This window comes from Thrips palmi, unplaced genomic scaffold (assembly GCF_012932325.1).
Source record: "Thrips palmi isolate BJ-2018 unplaced genomic scaffold, TpBJ-2018v1 HiC_scaffold_4, whole genome shotgun sequence".
NCBI lineage: Eukaryota > Metazoa > Arthropoda > Insecta > Thysanoptera > Thripidae > Thrips > Thrips palmi.
The window spans coordinates 3,253,785-3,277,970 of record NW_023144631.1 but is presented as its reverse complement, the minus strand read 5'-3'; the positions used below and the strand labels follow the sequence as shown (position 1 = coordinate 3,277,970).

At 62.2% G+C, this 24,186-nt stretch overlaps 1 protein-coding gene across 1 annotated transcript in view; it reads left to right on the top strand.

Annotated features, from left to right (window-relative positions):
- Positions 1-346: 346 nt before the first annotated feature.
- Positions 347-24,186, top strand: part of LOC117649513 (acetylcholinesterase) — a gene marked incomplete at its 5' end in the record, with an annotated part of 31,007 nt that continues 7,167 nt past the window's right edge. The window contains 7 exons of the mRNA XM_034392383.1: positions 347-710; positions 8,497-8,529; positions 13,452-13,774; positions 15,361-15,540; positions 15,823-16,018; positions 16,843-16,985; positions 20,317-20,469. Coding sequence (XP_034248274.1) covers positions 347-710; positions 8,497-8,529; positions 13,452-13,774; positions 15,361-15,540; positions 15,823-16,018; positions 16,843-16,985; positions 20,317-20,469 — 1,392 coding nt within the window. The remainder of the gene's footprint in view (positions 711-8,496; positions 8,530-13,451; positions 13,775-15,360; positions 15,541-15,822; positions 16,019-16,842; positions 16,986-20,316; positions 20,470-24,186) is intronic.

The following is a 24,186-nucleotide window of genomic DNA, read 5'->3' as shown; positions in this document are numbered from 1 at the left end:
GCGCTAAGAGTTTTCCTGTTGATGGAGAGGATCAAGCCGGCTTCGGCTTCCGCGAGAGGGCCCGCCCAGATCACCTCGGCCCGTGACCTCCCCGCCGGCTGAGCGTCTAAGCCACTGATCGCCGAGCTGGAAGACACGCCGAAGAAAGGACGCATCGCAGGCTCACCGGGACTTGAACCACGTTTCTTTGCTTCTTGTTGCAGGCGGCGCGGCTGTAGACATGATGGCGCCAGTCCTGCTGGCGGCAGCCTGTGGCTTGCTGCTCGTGCCTGGCGTGCTGGTCCACGCCAAGCCCCTGTCGCCCAACCACCACCGCAATGGCGGCCTCGGTGGCGGCGCCGGCGGCGGCTCCGGTGGCGGCGGCCCCAACGGCAACGGGGCGCACGCCGACCCCCTGGTCGTGGAGACGCAGTCCGGGTCGGTGCGGGGCTTCTCCAAGAACGTACTGAACAGGGACGTGCACGTATTCTACGGCATCCCGTTCGCCAAGCCCCCCGTCGGCCCGCTCCGCTTCAAGAGGCCCGTGCCCATGGAGCCCTGGCAGGGTGTGCTGCCCGCCAACACCCTGCCCAACAGCTGCTTCCAGGAGCGCTACGAGTACTTCCCGGGCTTCGAGGGCGAGGAGATGTGGAACCCCAACACCAACGTGTCCGAGGACTGCCTCTACCTCAACATCTGGGTCCCCCAGCGCGTGCGGCTGCGGCACCACGGTGAGTCCTTCGTCACTCTTCGACACCGTGTTCGTGGGTTCAAATCTCGCGCCCGACATTTTGACCTCCCTTTTCCCTCCACTATCGTACACTGAAGGCAAGGACGACCAATAATCCTCGCGCTTCTGCAAATAATCAGACTGTCGCGGCTCGCCCGCGAGGTCCTTGAGGTCCTTGATAAATCGGCGCCACTCGCCGCGTGCCACCACAGTGTAGTACAGTGTAGTGACTACGCCCGCCCGCCCGTTTACCGGTGCTGTAGCCGGCGTGGCGCGGGCCGCACCGTTCGTTTGCAAAGGTTAGAATTCGAAACGTGGCAGCAAAATTAATTTTGTAGCCGACGCGCTGGAAAAGTAGGACGCCGGGATGCTCAGGAGCAGAGGGACAGCACCACCGTGGCAGGCGTGGCAGGCGTGGCGTGGCAGGGCGTCCTTCCCTGTGTCGCGGCCGCTAAATGTCAAGGGTTAAGGCGCCTCGAGCCTCGAGCCTCGGGGGGCGAGGGTGTGAGGGCGCGGCGAGCGGGGGGTGGGGGTGTGAAGGCGCGCGGGGGGCGCGCGGGGCGGGGGCTGTTCCCTCCGTCCACTCCAGGCAGGCGTGCGTAAATCGAATTAGGCCGCTGTGCGGGCCTTCCCTCGCTGCCAAGCCGTGCCTGCAGGCACCCTTCTCGCTGTTGTGCGACCTGTGCCCTTACGGTGTGCCCGGGGCAGGGCGGGGCAGGGCGGGGCAGGGCGGGGCAACTAGCCCGGTGGCATCCGCCGCATCCGGCGCCGAATGTTTAATTTACGGCCAATGCAAGAAGAAGAAGATCACTACCAGTGCTGGTGACGACGGAGACGGAGTAGAGCCACAGTAGTCACTGCACCCACAGCACAGCCAGAAACTACTTTTCAGCTTTTTTCGGTTGTCGCGGTAAAATGAATAGGTCTGTCGCGGATTTGAACCCCGACTTTTTGCCGTGGAACTGGGTGCCGCAGCCGACTCGGCCACGCGTGACCGCGTGGGCCATCTGTGGGCGGACTGGCGGATTGCTCGCGGAGTGACGTCGGCCGCGTGGGTGACGCGGGGTGCGTTGCGCAGGCACTGTGCGTAGTCTCGGCCGCGGCGGGGGAGGGGAAGGGGGGGGGGGTTAGAGGGGGAGGGGGGGGGGAGGCGGAGGCCGGGTGTCGCCGTTACGCGCTGCAACGTGACTCCGCAAAACGCGCCCACATTACCTTTGCCTTTCTTTTATGGCCCCACGCTTTTATTATTTTCGTGCGGGCCGAGCGGAGCCGAGGCACGCTGAGCCAGAAGACCGGCGGATGCGGTCAAAATAGACGCATTTTGAGCTGCAGAGTCGCTAAATGGGACTCGAACCGATAACGTGGGACCCCACCAATCAATTGCTCTCCGAACGAGGAATCCATTGGTTCGGTTCGCGAGTCCTGTCAAGCGACTCTGGAGCCCAAAACGCGTCCTGGCGGCCCACTGTAGGGCGGCGTTTCTAAGCAGCTCGCCGTCGTCCTGGCCGCCAAGCCGCGGGCACGCCGCTGTTTGGGGGAACGTGGAGACTGGCTGGCGGAAGGACGTGGAACAGGCTGAACCGGCGACGCCGTTACGACCCTCTGACAGTGTGCCGACACACGCACAGGTTTGCAGACACACACGGCGAGCGGCGAATTAGCATTTGCATAAGCAAAGCGCGAGTAAATAGCCATCGGTGCGGCTGTTGGGTTTGTTGGGCCGCGCGCCGCGCCTCCAACCCCAACTTTGTTGCAAAGTATGTGTAAATGAAGTTGTTAAGTTGGTGCGGCGGGGGCGGTGGGGTGGGGCGTAAGCCGTGCTGCGAGGGGTTGGGTCGGGCCATGGCCCTGCAGGGATTCGGCCCGGGAAACAATAACCGAGACGTGAGCGCCGGGAAGGGCCGGGAAGAGGAAGGAGCAGGTCTTCGCGGAGGGCGTGACGTGGCGGTGGTCGGGAGCCTCCCGCCAAACAATGATCCACCGCCGGGCGGGGCGGGGCGGGGCGCGGAGGGGAGGGGAGGGGCGGGGTATAAATGGATATCGACCCTCTCATTTCGGCGGCCCGACGCCGGTTCCGCTTCTTTTCCCCTTCGCACGTCGAGGACTGCTTGACGGCGTGCAGGCGCGCCCGCTCCCGCGCGCCGCACCGTGCAGCCTCTAGACGGCGGCTCAGGGAGACGCTGGCCGCTGCCGTGACGATCCCCATGCCCCCAGGCCCCCAGTGGCCGAGCGAGAGATTCAATATCAGTAGCCTGGCGACGACGGCGAGCGCCTGCGTGGTCCAGGGTAGACCGCCCGTGCGCACCCTGGTGGAGCGGGTGGCCTACCCCGCGCTCCGCAGGCGCCTTGCTGCAGCACCCGGAGCTGGCGGGGAGGACTCGGAGCGCCTGCGTGGACTCGGATAGGCCGCCCGCCCAACAAGGGTGTGCACGGGTGGCCTACCGCGCGCTCCGCAGGCGCCTTGCTGCAGCACCCGGAGCTGGCGGGGAGGACTCGGAGCGCCTGCGTGGACTCGGATAGGCCGCCCGCCCAACAAGGGTGTGCACGGGTGGCCTACCGCGCGCTCCGCAGGCGCCTTGCTGCAGCACCCGGAGCTGGCGGGGAGGACTCGGAGCGCCTGCGTGGACTCGGATAGGCCGCCCGCCCAACAAGGGTGTGCACGGGTGGCCTACCGCGCGCTCCGCAGGCGCCTTGCTGCAGCACCCGGAGCTGGCGGGGAGGACTCGGAGCGCCTGCGTGGACTCGGATAGGCCGCCCGCCCAACAAGGGTGTGCACGGGTGGCCTACCGCGCGCTCCGCAGGCGCCCTCCGGAGCCGACGGCGACGGCGAGGACCTCGGAGCGCCAGCGTGGCCGTCCGGTGGCGTGGAGCAGGCCATCCGGGTCGTGTCTCGTGTGATTGGTCTTTAATTTTTGAACGCCTTGTCCACCTCATTCCCATCTGCCTGGCGGTAGCGCGCGCACCGCGCCGCCGCGACCACCCCCTTCCCTCCCGCCCCCACCAAGTGCACTACCCGCCCGGCCTGCCGCCCCGCCGCCCCGCCGCTCTGCCCCTCTCTCCTTAGATAGACCGCCTCAAACATTGAGCACCCGGCCAATTCCGGGGCGCGGCGCAGACGGACGTGTGTGCGCGCGTGCATGAGAAAGCCAGTTGGACAAACTGTGTGCACGCCGCGCCGCGCCGCTCCGCTCTGCCGCTGTATGTGTCAGTGAGCCGCCGTGTTTCCAGTGTTGGGCCGTTGCGCGGCAAACTGATGAAGGACGATTCGGATGGAGTTCCCGTGTCAGTGTCAGTTTCAAGTCGAGTCTGCCGCGCCGGGCGGGGGGTGCGGGGGCCCCGCGGAGCAGAGGGGAGGGGGCACAGCCACGCGCCGAGCACAGCGGCGGCAGGGTCATGCTGCAGACTGATTCCGAGAGTCGCTTTCGTCGCTCTGTCTCTCTCGCACTCATGGGTCGTCCGGTATAGGTGCGAGAGAGACAGAGCGACGAAAGCGACTCTCGGACTCAGTCTGCTGGCGGCGCGCGGCGCCAGGGCATTAATAGTCGTGCTCGGCAAAAACGACGAGCGAGCACACTGGAAGAGAGTGTAGGGCACGGGGCACGGCACGGGGCGAGGCACGTGCGCTGGCCCGGGGCGCCAGGCGGCGCCAGGGAATGACCGTAAAACGCGCCTCCAGGTTCGGCTTGGGCGGGGGAAACACTTTTGGTGGGACTTGTGATGCGGGCTGTTACGTAGAACGTGGACGGCTGTTGATGTGCAGCGGGGTAAAGGGTTGGGAGGGGCAAGGCCGGCTGCGCTTGGAGCGCGGTGGGGCGGGGCGGGGCGGGGCGGGGCGGGGCGGGGCGGGGCGGGGCGGGGCGGGGCGGGGCGTCGTTGAGACGGACTGCAAGGGCTTTGCTGCGTGCGAGAGGCCGTCCCGCCGCCATCGCCGCACACTTCATGATTGTCGGTCTTTTGCCTCTTTCTTTCTTTCTTTCTCTCCCTCTCTCACTCTTCTCCGCTGCTGGAAAAAAAAATGCAGCCACCGCGACTCGGACCCGAGCCCAGAGATTCAAAGACCACAGGCTGTGTGCCGGCGATTGAGCGGGTTCTTTCACCCTCTGGCTGAGACGGTGAGACCCAGTGCTGAGTATCGACCGTAATACGGTTTGGTTCGTCGTGCGCGATTCGAAAGCGTCAGTACGCCTATTCCTTACTCTGAGATCCGGCGCCGAAAAGCGCCACTATCACCCCGGCACGACCAATACTTAAAAAACCTACAATTTTCATTTTGAATTAAAATTTTGTTTTTATGAGTGTGTGAGGGAGGAGGATAATCACCTAGGCGGAAAGGCGCTAAATGTTGTCCGCCGTTTTCTTCGGGCGGCGAGCCGGAAAAGGTTGAGAAGCGCTGACCTAACGCGACGTCACGCGTTTTCTCATGTCTTTACGACCCAGCAACAAGTAGCGGAGGGGGAGGGGCGGGGCTGCGGGGCGGGCGGGGTGCCGGGCTTGATGATGGTGCCGGCCCCGCCCCGCTCCGCCGCGTCGCCGAGCTCAAGACTGATTCCGAGAGTCGTTTTCGTCGCTCCGTCTCTGTCGCACTCATGGGGCGCTCCGGACGGGTGCGAGAGAGACGGAGCGAGCAGAACGACTCTCTGAATCGGCCTGCTTCGGCCTGCTGGCCGGGGAACTCACTTTAAGTTGAGCGAGGGAGGCCGAGAGGGGGGCGCGGGAGTTGCGAACCGTTTGCCTCTTTTCGTTCGCGCCGCCCGTCTCCCTCGCCTCACCCCGAACTTTGGCGCTTAAGCCGGCGGGGCGGGGCGGGGCGGGGCGAAGCAAGGTAAGGGAAATTGAGTGCGAACGGCACCGCGATAAGGCTAACGCAAGCTACGCCAGCGAGGCCGCTTCGTCGGTGGCACTGCCAAGAGTAAACGAGTATTTTGCTAGGGTGTACACAGACGATGTAGTTTGTTATACGAAGAATGACTTCGTTTGTTAGGTTGTGCAAGCTCGAAAGTGCTGTGTGGTGGCCAACTAGTTTCGTTGCGGGGCCTGAGGTGGATCGCAAGGCTCTGAGAGTGCGCTGGCCGGCCGGCCCACCGCGGCTCGCCCCGTGCAGTGATGTTGGCGCCGCCGGTGCCGCTGGCCCGCTGGCCCGCTGGCCCGCTGGCCCGCCAGGCGCTTCCGGACGCAACCAACAATCGATAATCAACTGTCCTTGAACCTTCCCTTCCCATTGGGCCGCCTAGCGCCGCCCTTGGGGAGATCTGGCCATGTGTCCGCTAAGCGTCTGCCTCCCCCACCCCACTTCCTACCTGGCTAACCTCCCCCTTCCCCCCCCCTCTTTTCTCCCCCGCAGTCCTTGATTGGTCGGCGCGCCGCGTTCCGGTCCTTTTACGTGTGTAACGCACAGTGTTACACCAAAAAAAAAAAAACATCGACGCTCCGATTTAGTGAGTTAGTGAATGGTTGTGGCGGGGCGGGAATGTGGTCAAAAGAGTAGAGGAAAATTCTTTTCCAATTCCGTTTAAATAAAAACAGGGAAGGGAAGAAACTTTACAGAAATTCGGCAGTGGATCAGCATTTGACGGCCAAAGTCAAATGCGTACCAGAATTATTCTTTTTGTTTCATTTTAAAACTTTTAGCGACGCAAAGTGATAATCCATCAGACACTCGTTTTGGTTGTCGAGCACAATCTCTGCAGTTGACACGCTTCTCCCTCTACGTTGTTATTTTTTTCCTTTGGTTTATCCTTGCTGTGTTCAGTTTGGCAGGCTCTGTGATGCGAGGAATCTGGACGCGTCGTAACACGGCTGCACAATACAGTATTGAGCAAGAGGGCGAGGGGGGGGGGAGGCGAGGGGGGAGGGGAGGCGAGGGGCGCGAAAGAGGGAGCGTCCGGAGAGCCGCGCCGCCGCGCCCCGTTCCAGCCGTTCCAGCCTTTCCAGTGTGTGGACACGACGTGCGCGGAATAACGAATGCACGCCACGTTGTCATGGCGACGGCTCAAAAGAGGGGGGGGGGCTGAACATGATGCATGTGCAGATGTAACGCGGCAACGCGGCTCGTGTGTGTCTATTTTCGAACCGTACGCTGCATCGATCATGCAACGACCACGTGTCTGGACGCTCTGTCTCTCTCGCGCCCGTGCGAGACGCTCCACGAGTGTGAGAGAGACAGAGTGAGCCTCGGGACCGGCCCGAAGAAAAAGGCCCCAACGGCGGGAGGGAGGACTTCGGGGCCATTTTCGGGAGTTTGTTGGGCGCACAGTTGGCCAGAACACCGGTGGAGGCGGTCAAAGTCCCGGACGCGTTTTGTTTGAGCTCCAGTGTCGCTAAATGGGGCTGGAACCGAACGTGAGACCCCACCAATGGATTGCTCTCCGAACGAGGAATCCATTAATGGGGTCACACGTTCGGTTCGAGTCCCGTTTAGCGACTGTGGAGCTCAAAACGCGTCGAGAGTTTAGACCTCTACCGGTCTTCTGGCCCACTGTGCAGCGGCGCGGTGTGTGTGGCAGTGTGGTGGCGCCAACTTTAAGGCGGCAAATTGTCGCTCCATTAGGGTGTGGGCCCACACTGTGGTCGCCGACCGAGTCGCCGACCCACCCGAGTCCCCGAGCTCCACTTGCCCCCCACGCCATCACCGTTGAATGAGCCAGATTGCCCAATCATGTCCGTATCGTTTGGCGGCGCCAGGAAAGAGGTCTGGTTCCGCCAGCCCCGCCAGCCCCGCCAGCCCCGCCAGCCCCGCCAGCCCCGCCAGCCCCGCCAGCCCCGCACGGTCGGGCCGTATATCACGCGGCCAAAGCCAACCAGACCGTCGGCGCGGCCCGGATCCGCCACGGCTCTGCCCCGGGCTTAGTCTGCCTGCGCCTCGGGTTGTCGCGTGAACACGTTAAGATGGCCACGCACACACACTCGCACACAAAAACACACACAGACACCCACACACACACTTACACGCGGGCGCGCCCTACACCATTAGCGTCGTGGCCTTGGCGGCACGGTGGCAGGGGCTCTTGGCAACGTTTGGTTCGGAGTCTTGAGGGTTTTCCTTCTAGATTTTACTTTCAGCCCGAGTCCCTCTAAAAAAAGAGAGCCTAAAAACACGAAATTGCCGTGGTGTAGCCGAAGCCTGGAGAACGTGTTGGTATCACCACTCGGCCGGCGTGGCGGCGGGCATGCTGCTGACTGCTTCCGAGAGTCGTTTGCGTCGTCCCGTCTCTCTCGCACTCATGGGGCGTCCCCTATAGCTGCGAGAGAGACGGGGCGACGAAAACGACTCTCGGAATCCTGCAGGCTTTCGGGTCGTCGTCCTTGGGGTGGTGTGGCGAGTCCGCTGACCCGGGCCGGGATTGCCCAGGACGGCGTTGTGGGCGTCGCAGCGTCGCAGCTGTTGGAGCGAAACCCCTTATCGCTACAAGTTATATTAGTATCGTTTCAGTTAGTTCTTAAGCCTGTCCCCGCCCACGTCGTTCCGAACGGCTCCGCCCGAGGTCTCTTCGTCCGAGGCGCCATAGTTTGGAAATAATGTTCGCGGGCATTTTGGCGCTAAACTCCTCTTCCCCGCTCCACTGCCCCACTGCGCATTCCGCATGTTGGCACCACTGGTAACGGTTGCACCGCACGCAGTGTACTGACTTAGAGATAGACGCAGGCAGAGTATAGCAATAAACCTTGTGGCTTGTTGATCGAAGTGGTTGGACGACGTAGCTAGTGTGTTGTTTGGACACCGGGCATGATGGTACACACTGCCCGTCTCTTTAACGGAAACATACACCTGCCTGCTCTCTTGCTTTCAGGAAAACATGCCCGCCCCGACGGCTGCCAAATCGGTACGCATTAACCCCGCCCCACTCCGCCCCGCCTCAACTAGCACGCTTTTAATTCGATTGGGCGGACCGATGCCGAACAGCGCTTTCGTGACGCTCTGTCTCTCTCGCACTCGCGGCCAAAGCGGCCGGAGCGGCGCGTTGTGGTGGGAGGGAGACGGAGCGGCGACGGAACGCGGGGCGGCGTCGGTCTGCGGGCCGCGGCGCGCGGGCTTAGCCCCACCGCGCTGACGCCCCAAACCCGAAGCATGCGATCCGACGCCCCCCTTCCCCCCGGCCGCGAATTGGAAATCGGGTTATTCTGGCCCGCGGCCCCGCTTCCCGCTTTTCCCGTGTAATTATCATCGCTTTTCCGAGCGCGTGAGCCGGCGCCGCTCGCGCACTATAAATTTCCCACAGAAAGGGAGACCGATTTCGCGTCAGTACGGGCGAAATACTCGGCCTGGACGCCGCGCCGTCCGAAAGTTTACTCTCCCTTATTTTTGGTGCCTCAACTTTTTGCATGACGCCGCGCCGTCCTCCGCCCTCTTGATCTCTCTTTTCCTTCTCGGTCCACACCGCCTCTCCTCTATCGACCCACGGCCAGCTCGACTCGCCCTGCCGTGCCCTGCCGTGCCGTGCCCTGCCGTGCCGTGCCCTGCCTTGGCCCTGCCGTGCCGGGCCCTGCCTTGGCCCTGCCGTGCCGTGCCCTGCCACGTTGCGCCGCGGAGGTGTGAGGCGGCTGGGCCCGGCCCGCCTAGGCTGCCCGTGCCCTGCAGGCCTTGCAGGCCTTGCCAGCATCCGCCCATCGACGCACCCCTAACGCACCTGCCTTCTTAGCTGCATCTCTCGCTTTCTCTCCCCCCCCTCTCTCTCTCTCTCTCTCTCTCTCTCTCTCTCTCTCTCCCTCTCTCTCCCCTTGTTTAGCTTTCGGCTTGGCTTTGTTGATTCTAATACCTATCTCTCTCTCTCTCTCTGGCAGTCCTGCCTCTGGGCCTCTCTGCCAGTAGTCCAGCGCGTCCACAAAGAGAGACGTGACGGGAATCGCGGAAGGCGGTCGGAGCGGCCAGCACGGCCAGCGCCGCCGCGCCGCCCCGCCCCGCCCCGCCCCGCCCCGCCCCCAGCCGCGTCCCAACCCAACACGCCGTCATTTACAAAGGGAGGACCTCGTGACCCCTCGACTAATACCCCGGCCGTGGCGGCGCGGCGCAGCGCCCAGCCAGTCCCAGCCGGGCAGGGCGGCACGGCGGCACGGCGGCACGGCGGCACGGCGCGCTCGGTCCGAACAGCGCCGCGCGTCTCGCTCGCACCGCCACCGGACGCGCCACGCGCCGCGAGCGCGGGACAGAGACAGCGCGACGAAAGCACTGTTCGGAATCAGCCTGCAGCCGGGCACAGCTCTCTCGCAAAGTGGATAATCGACCTCGCCGGGGATGGAGCGCGGGGGCGGGCCGGGGGAAAGGGGGAAGGGGAGGGGGGATGGCGCGCTGAAAAATAAAGTAGTCTTTGTGGATCAAGCGGGGAAAGGCAAAAATGCAGCGGCCTTTTCATTTCGTGAATGCGCCAAACTGCCTTCGCTGCGCCCTGCCGCGCCCTGTAGACTCATTCCGAAAGTCGTTTTCGTCGCACTGTCTCTGTCGCGCACCTATGCGGGACGCCCCATGAGTGCGAGCGAGACAGCGACGAAAACGACTCTCGGAATCAGTGTGCTGCCCTGCGCCCTGCACTAGCCTCAAACTTTTTTCCCCGGTGCGCACGGGATTTACGGAAAAGATATACTAAAGTACCGCGCCGGTCTAATATCTCCCTCCCCGCTCCCCCCCCCCCCCCGGGCGCCCACACCTCAGCCAAGGTTGGGAAGGGATGAGGCAAAAGAAAGAGGCGGAAAAGCAAAGTCCCCCCACCCCCACCCCCTCGTATGCCTCAACGTGCCCTAACTGTATAGTAAACAGCGGATGAATACTGGATGAATTAATTTCACCCTTTTGAAAACGGCAGCAGGGGCGGCAGCGGCACACACACAAACCGAGTTGGCGCGGCATGCGAAGCCCGCCGGCCAAGCCGAGCCGGCCGAGCTTCCCGCCAAGCTTCCCGCCGAGCTTCCCCGCCAAGCTTCCCGCCGAGCTTCCCGCCAAGCTTCCCGCCAAGCTTCCCGCCAAGCTTCCCGCCAAGCTTCCCGCCAAGCTTCCCGGTCAAGCTTCCCGCCAAAGCTTTCCCGCCGAGCTTCCCGGTCAAGCTTCCTCGCCAAGCCCAGCCCCGGAAGTGCCGTGATGGAACCACGGTAGGAATCTTGAAAAAAAAAGCGAAAAAGAAACACAGCTTGCTTGGTGAGCCCAGCCCGCCCTTTTGGCGGGAGTTTATTTATCGCCTAGCCGGCGGTGGTCGTTCCGCGTGTGTCGTGTGGTCCGACGATGGTGTGGGCGGATCAGTCAAACGAGTGGGCGGCGCAGGCGGGGCGCGCCGCAGGCGGGGCTCCATGTGGACACTCAGTGGGCATTCGGCGGACTTAAATATTTCACAGTGCATTAGGAGGGGCGTGGGACAGACAGGCAGGCAGGCAGGTAGGATCGGAATAGCCGATGCAAAACGTCGCCCCATCTCGTCTCGTCGCGCACAGCCTTCCGTCGCCCTGTCTCTCTCGCACCCCTTCGCGACGCCCCGTGAGTGCGAGAGAGACAGGGCGCGACGCGGCGCGACGGCCATCGGCGCCGGATGACGACCAAGGCGGCGACTGTCTGACCGTCGAGGGGCGTGTTGGATCATGTATGGAGTCCGCATCACAGCCAGCAAGCGAGGCGAAGCGAGGCGAGGCAAGGCGTGCAGTGGAAAGCCATATTGATCGCTCTGTCAGCCAGGGGTGCCGTCCGTCCTCGCCGTCGTCCTCGCCGTCGTCCTCGCCGTCGTCCTCGTCTCCGTGCCAGTGTGCCGTGCCAGTGCCGTGCCAGTGTGCCGTGCCGCACGCCACGCCACGACACGTGGAGCGACAATTAGACCATCCCCCCCCGTCCCGGCCCCGGCGGCGGCGGTCGTCTGGGCCCCGGCTCTGGCCCTCCACCACACACTCACACATGCACCGTAAAGAGAAATGGAAGAATCCGTAATGATTCTCCTCGAAAAACGCAAAGAAATGGATCTGCTTTTGGTGGCCACAGAAATGTCACAGGCGTTGTCAGAAAGTCGAAGGGTTCCAGATTTGATGGAGGCAAATTCAAATCTGGTCAATTTTAGAAATTTACACAAATTTGGTCATTGTTAGAAATTCACTCTATCAAATGTGGAACCCCTGAACTGTCTCTGAGGACACCAGTGCCGTTTCCGTGCTAAAAAGAAACTGCGGATCCATTTTATTCCCAGTCAATTTCAGCGATTTGAGGATCACAATCACTACCGATTCCGCCATCTCGATGCACTGTGTACACCCACTTTGACGCGCGCTGACCGTGCCTGCCTTCCACCACCTCCACGCCCCGGCGCGCCGCGGCGCCCCGTCCCGCGATCAACTACCCCTAGTCGACCTAGTGGAGTCGAGTGGAGTGGCGCCGTGAAGCGGAAGGCGCTGAAAATACCCCGCATGACGCTGTCGCGCTGCAGGCCGAGGTCTCTCTCGCTCTCATGGGGCGTCCCGCGTGGCTGTGAGAGAGACAGAGCGACGGGGCCGACCGGGACCTCCCGTCCAGCCTGCTGGCGCCGTGCTGGCGCCATGCCGACGAGCCCCTTGACGCGAGAGCCCCGCCGGCCGAGAGGCGAGGCAGGCGAGGCGAGGGGAGGTCGAGCGTGGCGGATTGGCACCGAGTCACTGCGTCACCCCGTCTCTCTCGCACTCATGCGGCGCGGGCGGCGTCCTTACGCGTGTACGAGAGAGACGGAATCATTCTGCGCGCAGCCAGGCGGTACATTGCAGCACGGTTTTAAGCTGCTGGCGCTGCTGGGACCGGGGACGGCTTTTTTCGCGAGACTCCCCGACAAGCCCGCCGGCCGCCCGTTTGAAGGGGAAAGGGGATACTGAAAACGTTTCAGCAGCCAGCTCGGGTTTCGATAAATGCGGCGATGGTGGTTGAGGGGAGGGGAGGGGGGGCCGGAGCGTGAGTGCCTCTCGCCGCTTCCCTTGAATACCGATAGCCGGCCGCGCGCCGCCACGCCGCCAACTTTGCACTCGGCCACAGTGGGCCAGAATGCCGGTGGAATCCTGGACGGGTTTTGATCTTCAGAGTCGCTAAACGGGACTCAAACCGTAAACCCAATTTTAAAGGGAGTTGTGTGTATGGCCCCGTCGTGGGTACCATGTGTCGTTTTGTCTAGTGTTGAGGGGGCAGGGGGCTGACGCGGTAATCTGGACGGATGCTGACCTGTGAATAGTGTAAAGACCCATGCTTACCGGAGGGTGTGCGGCACACTGTGCGGGGGCTGGCGGAGCTGGCCGGTGGTGCGTTCCCCCGAAGGCGAAGGTTCGCACCGCGCCGTTCGCAAACCCTCGCTCTCGAGCGTTTTGCTCGTGGAAACTCGGAGCCCCAGAGACGAAACGGAGACGTTGGCTTGGCAGGGTTGGCCGCCCTGCCCTGGGCCTGGGCTGGTGCAGGCTGGTGGGCCGGGCGGCGCCGTTGGGCGAGCTGGCGCTGGGCTGGCTGGGCTGGCTGGGCTGCGGCCCCTCGCCGGCCGTGTCTCGGACACGGGCTCAATCCAATTGAAGCCATCAATACGGATTGTGCAGCATCAGGTAACCCGGCCAGGTGGGGCGCGCTGGTCGCGGGGGGGGGGGGGCATAGCAGTGGGTGGGTCCAACAACACCACCGGCCGCACGTGTTTTCCCTGTTTCCAACAACTTCTCGAGTGGTTTAACAAGCATCCTTAGTCTGAAACCACATCGCAGACAACTGTAAAAACATCCGTCGTACGAGGATTCGAACCCAGGATCTTGGGATCTGACGATGAGTGTGCTTGTGTTGCAGCGGGCGAGCGGCGGCCGGTGCCGGTGCTGGTGTGGATCTACGGCGGCGGCTACATGAGCGGCACCTCCACGCTGGACGTGTACAACGCGGACATGGTGGCGGCCACCAGCGACGTCATCGTGGCCTCCATGCAGTACCGCGTGGGCGCCTTCGGCTTCCTGTTCCTGCCGCCGGGCGCGCGGCCCGACGCCGAGGACGCGGCGGGCAACATGGGGCTGTGGGACCAGGCGCTCGCCATCCGCTGGATCAAGGAGAACATCGCGGCCTTCGGCGGAGACCCCGACCTCATCACGCTGTTCGGCGAGAGCGCCGGCGCAGGATCGGTGAGTCGCGGCCTCGCGCCAGTCTAGTGGCGCACGGTGTGCCAGAAGACCGGAGGAGGCGGCCGAAATCCTAGACGCGTTTTGACCTCCAGAGTCGCTAAATAGGATTCGAACCGGACGTGTGACCCCACCAATGAACTGCTCTCCGAACGAGGAATCTATTGGTGGGGTCACACGTTCGGTTTCAGTCCTCTTTGGCGACTCTACAGCGCAAAACGCGTCTCGAGTTTTGGCCGCCGGCGCCCGGCCGTAGGGCATAATGGGACCGATGGGTACAGATAATCCGAACGAAGAAAAACACAAATTGGCTCACTTGATATCTCTTTTTAGTGCCTGAGAATTTTGCTAATAGTAAATAAATTTAAATAACAGCAAGACTTTTTTTTGGGGTACCACAGGCCTAAAGGAAGGGAAAAGGCGGAAAGGCAAGGCGGCAGTGGGACGACAGGGCAGAGATGACAGGCGAGAGGGTGTGAGAACAGGCACCGCCAGCACCACGCGATGGCACTCAGGGGATGTCGAGTTTGTTGGCCTACACGGCGAACACGGCGGCACCCTCCTCGACGCGGCGCGGCACGGCACGGCGGCGCGACGTGCCCTTCCCCCTCCCCTCCCCCACCCGCGTGGCCCTGACGCGTGATTTCTCCGTGGACTTGTCGAGGAAGGGCTGCCGGCGCTGGTGGGGCTGGCGGGGCTGGAAGGGCACGCGCATCCCCCGTGCCTTTTCGCGCCGAGGGCCGCGTGTATTAGTCAAGGGTGACTAGGTCAGGGGCGGGGGAGGGAGGGAGGGAGGGAGGGAGAGGGAGAAGGGCGCTGCGCTGCCGGCGCTGGGCACGGGGGACTCCCTTTACGCGTGTTCCTGCAAGGCGTCTCATCGCTTTTGTAAATGCGCGGCGCGCGGCGCCCGGCCCCGGCCCTGGCCCGGCCCCCCCGCCGCTGGGAGGTGCTTACGCCAAGGGGGCTGTTCCCTCCGGTTCCCTCGCCCGTTCCGGCACGAAAGCAGGAGGGAGGAATAGAGACACGAAAAGGCCGGAACGGCGGAAAAACGAGGAAAAAAAACGGGCCGTGGAAGATCGGTCGGGTTTGCAGTATGTTTGGCCGTCCCGCGCGGAAAGAAATATTTTGGAGTCGCAGCTGGGTGCCTGAGGTAGGCAAGGTAGGGCAGGGCCGCGATATCCCACTACACTGCAAATGCATGATAAAACAAACGAAGAGCAATAAAATAAACGCTTTAAATAAGTATTTCTACGCGGTAAACAATTAAAAAACAACAAAAGTGATTAGCCCGAGGGGGAAACGACTGAGAAATTTTGTGTACATCGGATAGGGATAACCCCGGATAACCCGCGGATTACCTCCGGATAACATCGAAAAATTTCCAGGATTACCATTGGATTACCCCGGATTACCTCAGAATTTCCCCGGATTACCTCGGATTACCTCAGAATTTCCCCGGATTACTCCGAAATTTCTGGTTATCCGGATAGCGGATAACCAATTTGCTGTACATCGGATAACCGAAGTCGTTTCCCCCTCGGATTAGCCAAAGGTCGAATTGTGCTGAACTGTTTCCTCTCTCCTTGCAGGTGAGCCTGCACCTGCTGTCGCCGGTGACGCGGGGGCTGGCGCGGCGCGGCATCCTGCAGTCGGGCACGCTGAACGCGCCCTGGTCCTTCATGACGGGCGAGAAGGCGGCCGAGGTGGCGCGCAAGCTCATCGACGACGTGGGCTGCAACGCCACCAAGCTGCCGGACGCCCCGCTCAAGGTGGGTCGTCACGCTCTGCGGGCCGGGGCGCAGAGGGCCTCCAAGAGGGCCTCCAAGACCTCGGCTGCAGAAGGAGACGCCCATAATTAGTTCCCGCCCCTCTCACCAGAGGGCGCCTCCAGGGACACGCACCACTGGGGAGGAAAAGGGGAGGGGGTGCTGGGGACGCACGTCCGCCTTAAGGCCCGGGCGTGAACGGCCTGGCCAATGTGGTCCACTTTCAATAGTCCGGGGGGTGCGTCCGCCAGCCCGCCCTAACAATGTTCCACCTCTTTCTTCCAGGTGATGTCGTGCATGCGGCAGGTGGAGGCCAAGACCCTGTCCACCATGCAGTGGAACTCGTACTGGGGCATCCTCGGATTCCCCTCGGCGCCCACCATCGACGGCGTCTTCCTGCCCAAGCACCCGCTGGACCTGCTGCGCGAGGCCGAGTTCGACCAGGACACCGAGATCATGATCGGTTCCAACCAGGACGAAGGTGAGCCGCCGTCACTCTGTCTCCCTCGCACTCGCGGCGCGTCGTCGGCGTGCCGCGGGGGAAGCGAGACGCTGTTCGGAATCAGACGCCATGCGCGCCAAAAACTGCGATCCATTTGATCCTTCGAGGCCTGTCGTCGGCACTACGCACTGCGCACCGCCGCGTACTGTACCTCCCCTCCCGTTCGCATTCGCTTCTCTCAACGCGATCCAAGCGGCTCCGGGAGTGCCGCCTGTCTCGGCGTGCAACGCGGTGCGCCGCGCAGGGTAGGCAACCCAACGGGCGGCCCCCTGCTTGCCCCGGCTCTGGCAGGCTCCACCCAGCAGCCCCCGGGCCCCGGCCGAGCGGCCGAGCGGCCTCGGCTTCGACCACATGCAGTGCGGTGCGGCGCACGTTGGTGCCGTGCAGGTCACCGCCAGCCCTGCCAGCCCTGCCAGCCCTGCCAGGCCGCCGCCGAGCATGTTACTTTTTTTACGGCCGACTTCCGACCGCCACTTTGCGAGGGCTGAGCCCGGCCTAGTCCGGCCTAGCTCGACTCGGCAGGACGAAAAGAACACGACCATCATCTGGTTGCGCCGGGTGCCGGGCGCTGTGCCGGGGCGCTGTGCCGGGGCCCTTGCCGTGGACGATTTAATATTCTTTGCAATAACACAATTGCGGCGGCCGTCGCCGTCGCTGCCAGCGTCAGGACATTTCTCCGCCCCCAGAGCCCCAGGCGCCGCCGACGCCGCTGCATTTTTTCATTTTTCCCAGCGAGGCGGAAGCAATTGGCGCTGCGCTGATAGTCTCTTTCTCCCCTTTCATCTTTCTCCTTTTCGTTCCAGGCACCTACTTCATACTGTACGACTTCATGGAGTCCTTCGACAAGGACACGTCCAGCTTCTTGGCCCGCGACAAGTTCATCGAGATCGTCAACACCATCTTCAAGAACATGAACCGGCTGGAGAGGGAGGCCATCATATTCCAGGTACACTGCCAAGTCCGCGTTCGATAGCCGAGGCTGTCCGAAAGCTCCAAGCCCGTCCGATTTTATCCTTTCCATTCTATCGCCACACCAACACCTCCGATTCGTGTCGAGTCCCCCCTAATCTTTCAGCCCCGCCGAGTGGAGCGATGGGGGAACTCCTTTCACAGTCTCGTGAGGGATGTTCGTGTCACCTCGCGGCACTTGGCGCATCGAGCGCCCCGCCCCGCCCCGCCCCGCCCCGCCCCGCCCCGCCCCGCCCCGCCCGCGCCGTCATTCAAAGCACCACATGCTACTATCGGAATGCGAGGTGTCTAAAGCCGGGAGATTATACCGAGTGCTTGCGACCGCCTCTCCGGCCAGACTCTCCCGACTCTGTCGCCCGCCTCCCAGATTCTCCAGCCTCTCCAGGCTGACTCCCTCCAGCCTCTCCAGACGTGCGGCGCGGCGAGGCGTGGAGACACCAAGAAGCGCCTCGCCTCGCCGCACCTCGCCAGTCCCGTGAGGTTACCTTCGATCAATATCACGCCGAGCCTCGCCGCCTCGCCGGCCTCGCCGCACTACCAGTGGCGTGCCCTGCCCCGCCGTGCCCCGCCGTGCCCCGCCGTGCCCGACCTCCCTCCCTGAGGACGCACTCGACTGCAAGGCGCGCGAGGCGCGCGAGGCACGCCAGGCGTGTGGAGGCAACGCAATTAATTCAAGTCAGCGCAGATTGATTTGCGCAGCACATTCGGCTCGATTAAGCTCACTAGTCGTGAAATGACAACTCACGGACAGGTGTGGCGGAGAGAGTGCTAAGTTCCTTACCGGGCGTTCGTTACGGTGCAGCACTCGAGCTCGCAACGCCGCGTTCTTTTTCGTTCTTTTTTATTTTTAAGAAAACTACTTAGCCACCTTCTTCCCAGGGAAGTCACCAAAAGGCCATCCCAGCCGGGGAAGTCTGCTCCAAAACTAGCTCTAAAACTCCCAGAACTCCGTCAATTATTAAAAAAAATCTTTCTATTTAACACAAGACGAAAAAGAAGTCAACAAAATGACGAAGTGTTTCCCTCCCTGGAGATGTCGCCGTCTCTCATTGGAAGGGCTGGGCGAGCAGGTGAGCGGGGCGGGGCGGGGCGGGGCGGGGCGATGCGGGGCGGGGCGGGGCGGGGCGGGGCGGGGCGGGGCGGGGCGCCGTAAGTTATTATCTCGCAGGGCCGTGATTCCGGCCGGGCTTGTCTGCGCCGCTGCGCCGTGAGGCCGTGCGGCCGTGAGGCGCCGAGGCACTTGTGGGAGGAGGTAACAACGTGGCGGGACCGCTTGCTCCACCATTTTATCCGGAACCATAACTCCCCGGACGCGCCACGCCGCCACGCCACTCCCCCTCCCAGCCGGCCGCAGCTCCCTTTCCTGCGAAACTCCTTCCGCCACTGCCGCCCGATTTCGAGAGGAGTCCGCCAGACTCGGCCAGACTGCTCGGCTCGGCTCGCCCAACTTTGGAGCGACGTGCTCATCACGCGGGGCGGGGCCAAGCGCGCCAAGCGCGGGGCTGCTGGCTTCCGGGCTGGCTTCGCACCGCTCCGCACCATCCCGTCGACCGCCACCCCGTCAACTGCTATCCCATCGACCACCACTTCCCCGTCGCACAGTGGGCTTGAAGACCGGTGGAGGCGCCCAAAACTCTAGACGCGTTTTGAGCTCCAGAGTCGCTAAACTGGACTCGAACCGAACGTGTGACCCCACTAAGGGATTCCTCGCTCGGAGAGCAATCGAGTGGTGGGGTCACGCGTTCGGTTCGAGTCCCATTTAGCGACTCTGGACCTCAAAACGCGTCAAGAGCTTCAGGCGCCTCCGCCGGTCTTCTGGCCCACTGTGCGTCGACTGACACTCCTTGCCCCTCCGTGTCGGTGCGTTTGCAGCCACCACTTCCGCGCCGCAAATCGGAAGTCGGAGACTGTGACCCTTCTCTTTTATCCTGCAGCCTGATTCTGAGAGACTTTTTCGCCGCGCTGTCTCTCTCGCACTCATGGGGCGTCCCGTATAGATGTGAGAGAGGCAGAGCGACGAAAACGACTCTCGGAATCAGCCTGTCGCCCATCCCCTCAACCCATCCCTCTTCCCGGCCCGACCCCAGCCCCAGTCTCGAGGAGCTCCATCTCCTCATCCCCCCTCACCCCAAACCCGTGGTTCCCCTCGGTGGCCGCGGGCGCCTTTGGTTCAAAGGCATCACAGAGAAGCCCGCTGCCGCCGCGGCATAGCAAGACGAAGCAGGGCGTGTCCCCACCCTCTAGCCAACGGACAAAAATTCCAGCACTCTGGTAAAACAATGGCATAAAAATTGCACCCTTTAGGTCATAAACACTCTTCTACGCTTTTAAAGGCGTAAATCGTTGATGCCCTTGGGAAGGGCGAGAATGGTTTAGGGCTTTTGAGCAAAATTTTAATGCCCTTCCAAAGGGCATTGACGATTCACGCCGCTCCAGGGGCGCAAAATCGTTTTAATCCCTTTGTTACACCAGTGGCAACAAAAAAATGACTTTACTGCGGACGAAGGCTCAATGCAAGTCCCAAGTGCCTTCCTAGCAATTTTAAAATTGATTTGTTTTTTCAAATGGCTTTTGTGTTGTAAGATTGAGGAAGCAGCAGGCTGATTCCGAGCCCCCCCCCCTTCTCCTCCCCCGCGAGAGTGAGACAGACAGACAGACAGACAGACAGACAGACAGACAGCGCATCCTCCTCTGAATCAGCCTGGCTATAGAGCCGGGCTGGAGTCGGGCTGGAGCCGCGCAAAGCTTGGTCAGGCCGGAGCGGCACTGGCAAATCTCTGCGTCGCCAAACTTTGCCAGCGCGGCGGCAGTGTGGCGGCGGTGCGGTGAGGAGGCTGCGCGCGAGCATGGAAACACATTTGGGATGCGGCTACTTTTCCCCCGAGCGCGTAGCGGCGTAGCCATGGCGTAGCGCCGCGCGGCAGCCCTGCGTCAGCATGGCCCCCGAGTTTTCCGCGCCGAGTGTGTTGTTTTACCCAGCCAGCCGAGACGACCCACAGTGGGCCAGAAGACCGGTGCAGGCGGCCAAAATTCAGGACGCGTTTTGAGCTCCAGAGTCGCTAAATGGGACTCGAAACGAACGTGTGACCCCACCAATGGATTGCTCTCCGGACGAGAAATCCGTTGGTGGGGTCACACGTTCGGTTCGAGTCCTGTTTAGCGGCTCTGGAGCTCAAAACGCGTCTAGAGTTTTGGCCGGCTCTACCGTCTTTTGGCCCACTGCGGCCCCTACTGCGCTGCTTTCAAACTTAAAGAAGCAGACTGGCGCGCCGAGACTGCTTGTGACACTGTTCTGTCTCGTGTTGCAGTACACGGACTGGGAGAACATGTCCGACGGCTACCTGAACCAGAAGATGATCGGCGAGGTGGTGGGCGACTACTTCTTCATCTGCCCCACCAACAAGTTCGCCAACATGTTCGCGGATCACGGCATGAGTGTGTACTACTACTACTTTACGCAGGTCAGTATTATTGATTAGCAGTGTTTTGTCTTTTTTCCTCGCGGGCCAGGGGCGGGGAGTGTTTAAATCTATTGAGCAAATACGGAAAGTACGAAACTGGTCGAGGCGGGTCGAGGTGAACACGTGCCGGATAAATCAATCATTCAAAAGAAACAATAAACAATAGTTACGGGGAAAAAGCGAGAAAAAACAACAGAAGGATAAATAAAAAGTAGGAAGAGAAGTAAGAAGAAAGTTGGAAACTCATCGCGTACGTCAAAATGTAAAGTTTGCTTCGTTCCGGTCACGCCGTCGCTGCCGTAGCGTGCGGCCAGTGCGGGGTGGCAGGGCGTGGCGTGGGGGTGGGGTGGGGGCGTCCCTGCCCTGTCCTCTCGGCGCCACGACGACTCCCCCCCACCCCCTGGTCCCAGTGGCCTTGACGGGGTGGGGCCGTCGGGGAGCAGCGTAGCGTAGAGTAGCGTAGCGTAGCTTCGGAGCTGTTTTCAATTTACAAAGCGCACACCGGGCCCCGGGCCTGCCCTGCTAGCCTGCCCTTCCTTGGCCGGGGCGGGGCGGGGCGGGGCGGGCTGGGCTCGTAAATTACAGTGGCCTCCGCCGTGGCCGCCTTGGCCGTCACGGCAGCGGCGCCACGACGACACCGCCGTTGTTTCCCCGGATTGGATCGGTTCGGAGATTGGGATCGCGCGGCGCATTGCAAAGCATTGCCGAGCATTGCCAAGCGTTGCATCGCTTTGCGCCCTTGGAAATAATCCACCGGCCTGCTGGCGGGCCGGGGTGGCCGGGGCGGGGGGGAGGCCATCGGCCAGAGAGTAACATCCGCCGAAGGGTGCGCCGGGACGAGCCTTGGAGTGCGCCGGGCCCGGCCAGAGGGCCGATGGGGCCCCACGGGGGGTGGCGGGGGGCGGCGGGGGGGAACTGGGGTCAGCGAGAAGACGGCGGTCTCGTATCTGATGGCAGCGGGTCAAAGGTCAAAGGTGGGCAGTGGTTGCTGTCCGACCCGGGGTCCGACCAGCCGACCGGGCGGTAGGGCCATTTGGGGTAGCCCCCCACTCGTCCTTGGTTGTAACGACGGTGCCGAGGGCGCCCCACCCCGCCCCACCCCGCCCTCCGCGCCCCGCCGAGGACACCCCACCCCACCGCACCCTGGCCTCCTCGTTAGCGGCAATATTGTCGGAAACGCAACGGGCAAAGTGACTTGGGGTCGCCGCGCGGCGCAGCCATGAGCTGCTGTGGCCGGAACTGGGACCCCGCGCCTTGCCCCGCCCCGCGACCCTTGCGAGTCGGTCCCTTCGTCCTGCCGCAGGCTGCTCCCGAGTCGCTCCGTCCCTCTCGCACTCGTTGGGCAGTCCAGGAGGTGCGAGAGAGACGGAAAATACTGTTCGGAGTCAGCCGGTGGCGACGCGGCCCTCGGCCAGCCCTTTCATTGGGGCTGCTGCCGTGCTGGCCCCGCTGGCCCCGCTGCTCGGCCACGTGCGAGTGCGACCGCAGCGCCCGGAGCCCTTCCGTCTCGGCAGACTCGGCAGACTCGGCACGGGGCCGCGGGTTGAAAACAACGCCTCTCATGACAGCCATCGCGGCGTTCGCGGCGCCCCGGGGCCCCGGGCCGGCTGCGGGCTGGGCTCACTCCGTAGAGTCGCTCTGTCTCTGTCGCACTCCCGCACTACTCGGCGGCGGTGGGAGAAAGACAGAGCTGCCAAGCGCCTCTTCGCAACAAGCGGACGAGCCAGCGGACGCGGTCAGCAGCGCGGTGCTGGTCGCATAGCGCCTGGGCGTCACAGGGCACCGCGATTCCACGAAACTGGCGCTCCGTTCAGAGAGCCGATGTAGGAGGCGAACTGTACCCGTCGGCGCAGAGTACCCCCGGGTGCACAACGCCTAGGGCCATAGAACCCTGGGGTACATGACGACTAGGTTCAATGTACCCAGGGGTACAATGCGCCTAGGTGCCAGGCGAATTGTACCCCGGGTACAATGCGGCTAGGCGAAATGTACCCCGGGGTACATTTTGCCTAGGCTTATTGTATCCCCCGCCGGCCGGAGGAGGATGCACGTCGCCTGGGCGCAATGCATCCCCCCCCCCCCCCGGATACAAAGAGCCTAGGCGAGGAGTATCCCCTCGGCCGGCCGGAGGGGGATACAAAAAGCCTAGGCGCAATGCATCCTCCCCCGGATACAAAAATCGAAAAAAAAAAGAAGAAAAAAGGGGGCCCTTCTCCCACCTCCGCACACAGGTCGGAGGGCCGCCTGCAACTTCGGTGGATCGGGGGAACCGGTGCTTTACAGGCGGCGACCCCAGGGGTTCTCGTCTGTATATGGGCCGGGCTTGAAGGGCGGGTTTGACAGTCTCTCTCTGCCTTGAGAGCCTTTGCTTTTCGCGGGGTGGTCTGTACCAATGTACACCCGCTGTCCGGCGCTCTCTACCAAACATACAGCTTGTTTAAGGGCCAGCTTCAAAGGACTTATCATCTCCTCCCGACGAATCAGGAGGACCCACCCGCGACCAATTACGGGTGGCTGGATTGACGGATCAAATACTCCGTCGCTCCAGTGCCGAGGCCAACCCGCCGAAGCGCAGTTGCTTTTTAGACACCCCAGCGGAGTGGCCAGGTGAATGTGACTCTGACCACTACGCTATCAAGCTTGTACGTCTGGCGTCGTGTTGGACGACGGGTTTGAGTTGCAGTGGAAGGAAGCCAGTCGAAAAATGTAATGAAATGATGGGAGTCGATCCCAGGACTCTACTGCCGGGCCGCACGACTTTTGCCGCTCGCCCACCACGGCCCATGACGAATGGAGCGGCGTGAGGCGGGCTCTTGACGCGACAGGAATGGACCGACCCGGTCAAAATTTCACAAGAAGTTTGGGGAGTCGAACCGCCGACCTCAGCACGGAGAAGCGACGCCTCTACTCCCTAGACCACCACAGCACATGCAGTTTGTTGGCTGAAGTCACGGTTGTCAACCACACTGGGCGAGGCAGTAAAAATAAATGTTAAAGTTCCTATAGGAATCGAACCCCCGACGTGTGGGACTGTTCTACACGGCTCCGCTCTGATGGCCTCAAACCCGTTCCACAAAAGAAAGGAAATCGAAAAAAAATTTTGAGATGCCGGTATTCGAACACCGCAAATGTTACAGACGTTCGATCGCATTTGCACAGTGCGGTGTTCGAATACCGGCATCTCAATTTTTTTTTTCGATTTCCTTTCTTTTGTGGAACGGTTTGAGGCCATCAGAGCGGAGCCGCGTAGTGCGTAGAACAGTCCCACACGTCGGGGGTTCGATTCCTGTAGGGACATTAACATTTAATTTTACTGCCTCGCCCAGTGTGGTTGAAAACCGTGACTGCAGCCAACAAACTGCATGTGCTGTGGTGGTCTAGGGAGTAGAGGCGTCGCTTCTCCGTGCTGAGGTCGGCGGTTCGACTCCCCAAACTTCTTGTGAAATTTTGACCGGGTCGGTCCATTCCTGTCGCGTCAAGAGCCCGCCTCACGCCGCTCCATTCGTCATGGGCCGTGGTGGGCGAGCGGCAAAAGTCGTGCGGCCCGGCAGTAGAGTCCTGGGATCGACTCCCATCATTTCATTACATTTTTCGACTGGCTTCCTTCCACTGCAACTCAAACCCGTCGTCCAACACGACGCCAGACGTACAAGCTTGATAGCGTAGTGGTCAGAGTCACATTCACCTGGCCACTCCGCTGGGGTGTCTAAAAAGCAA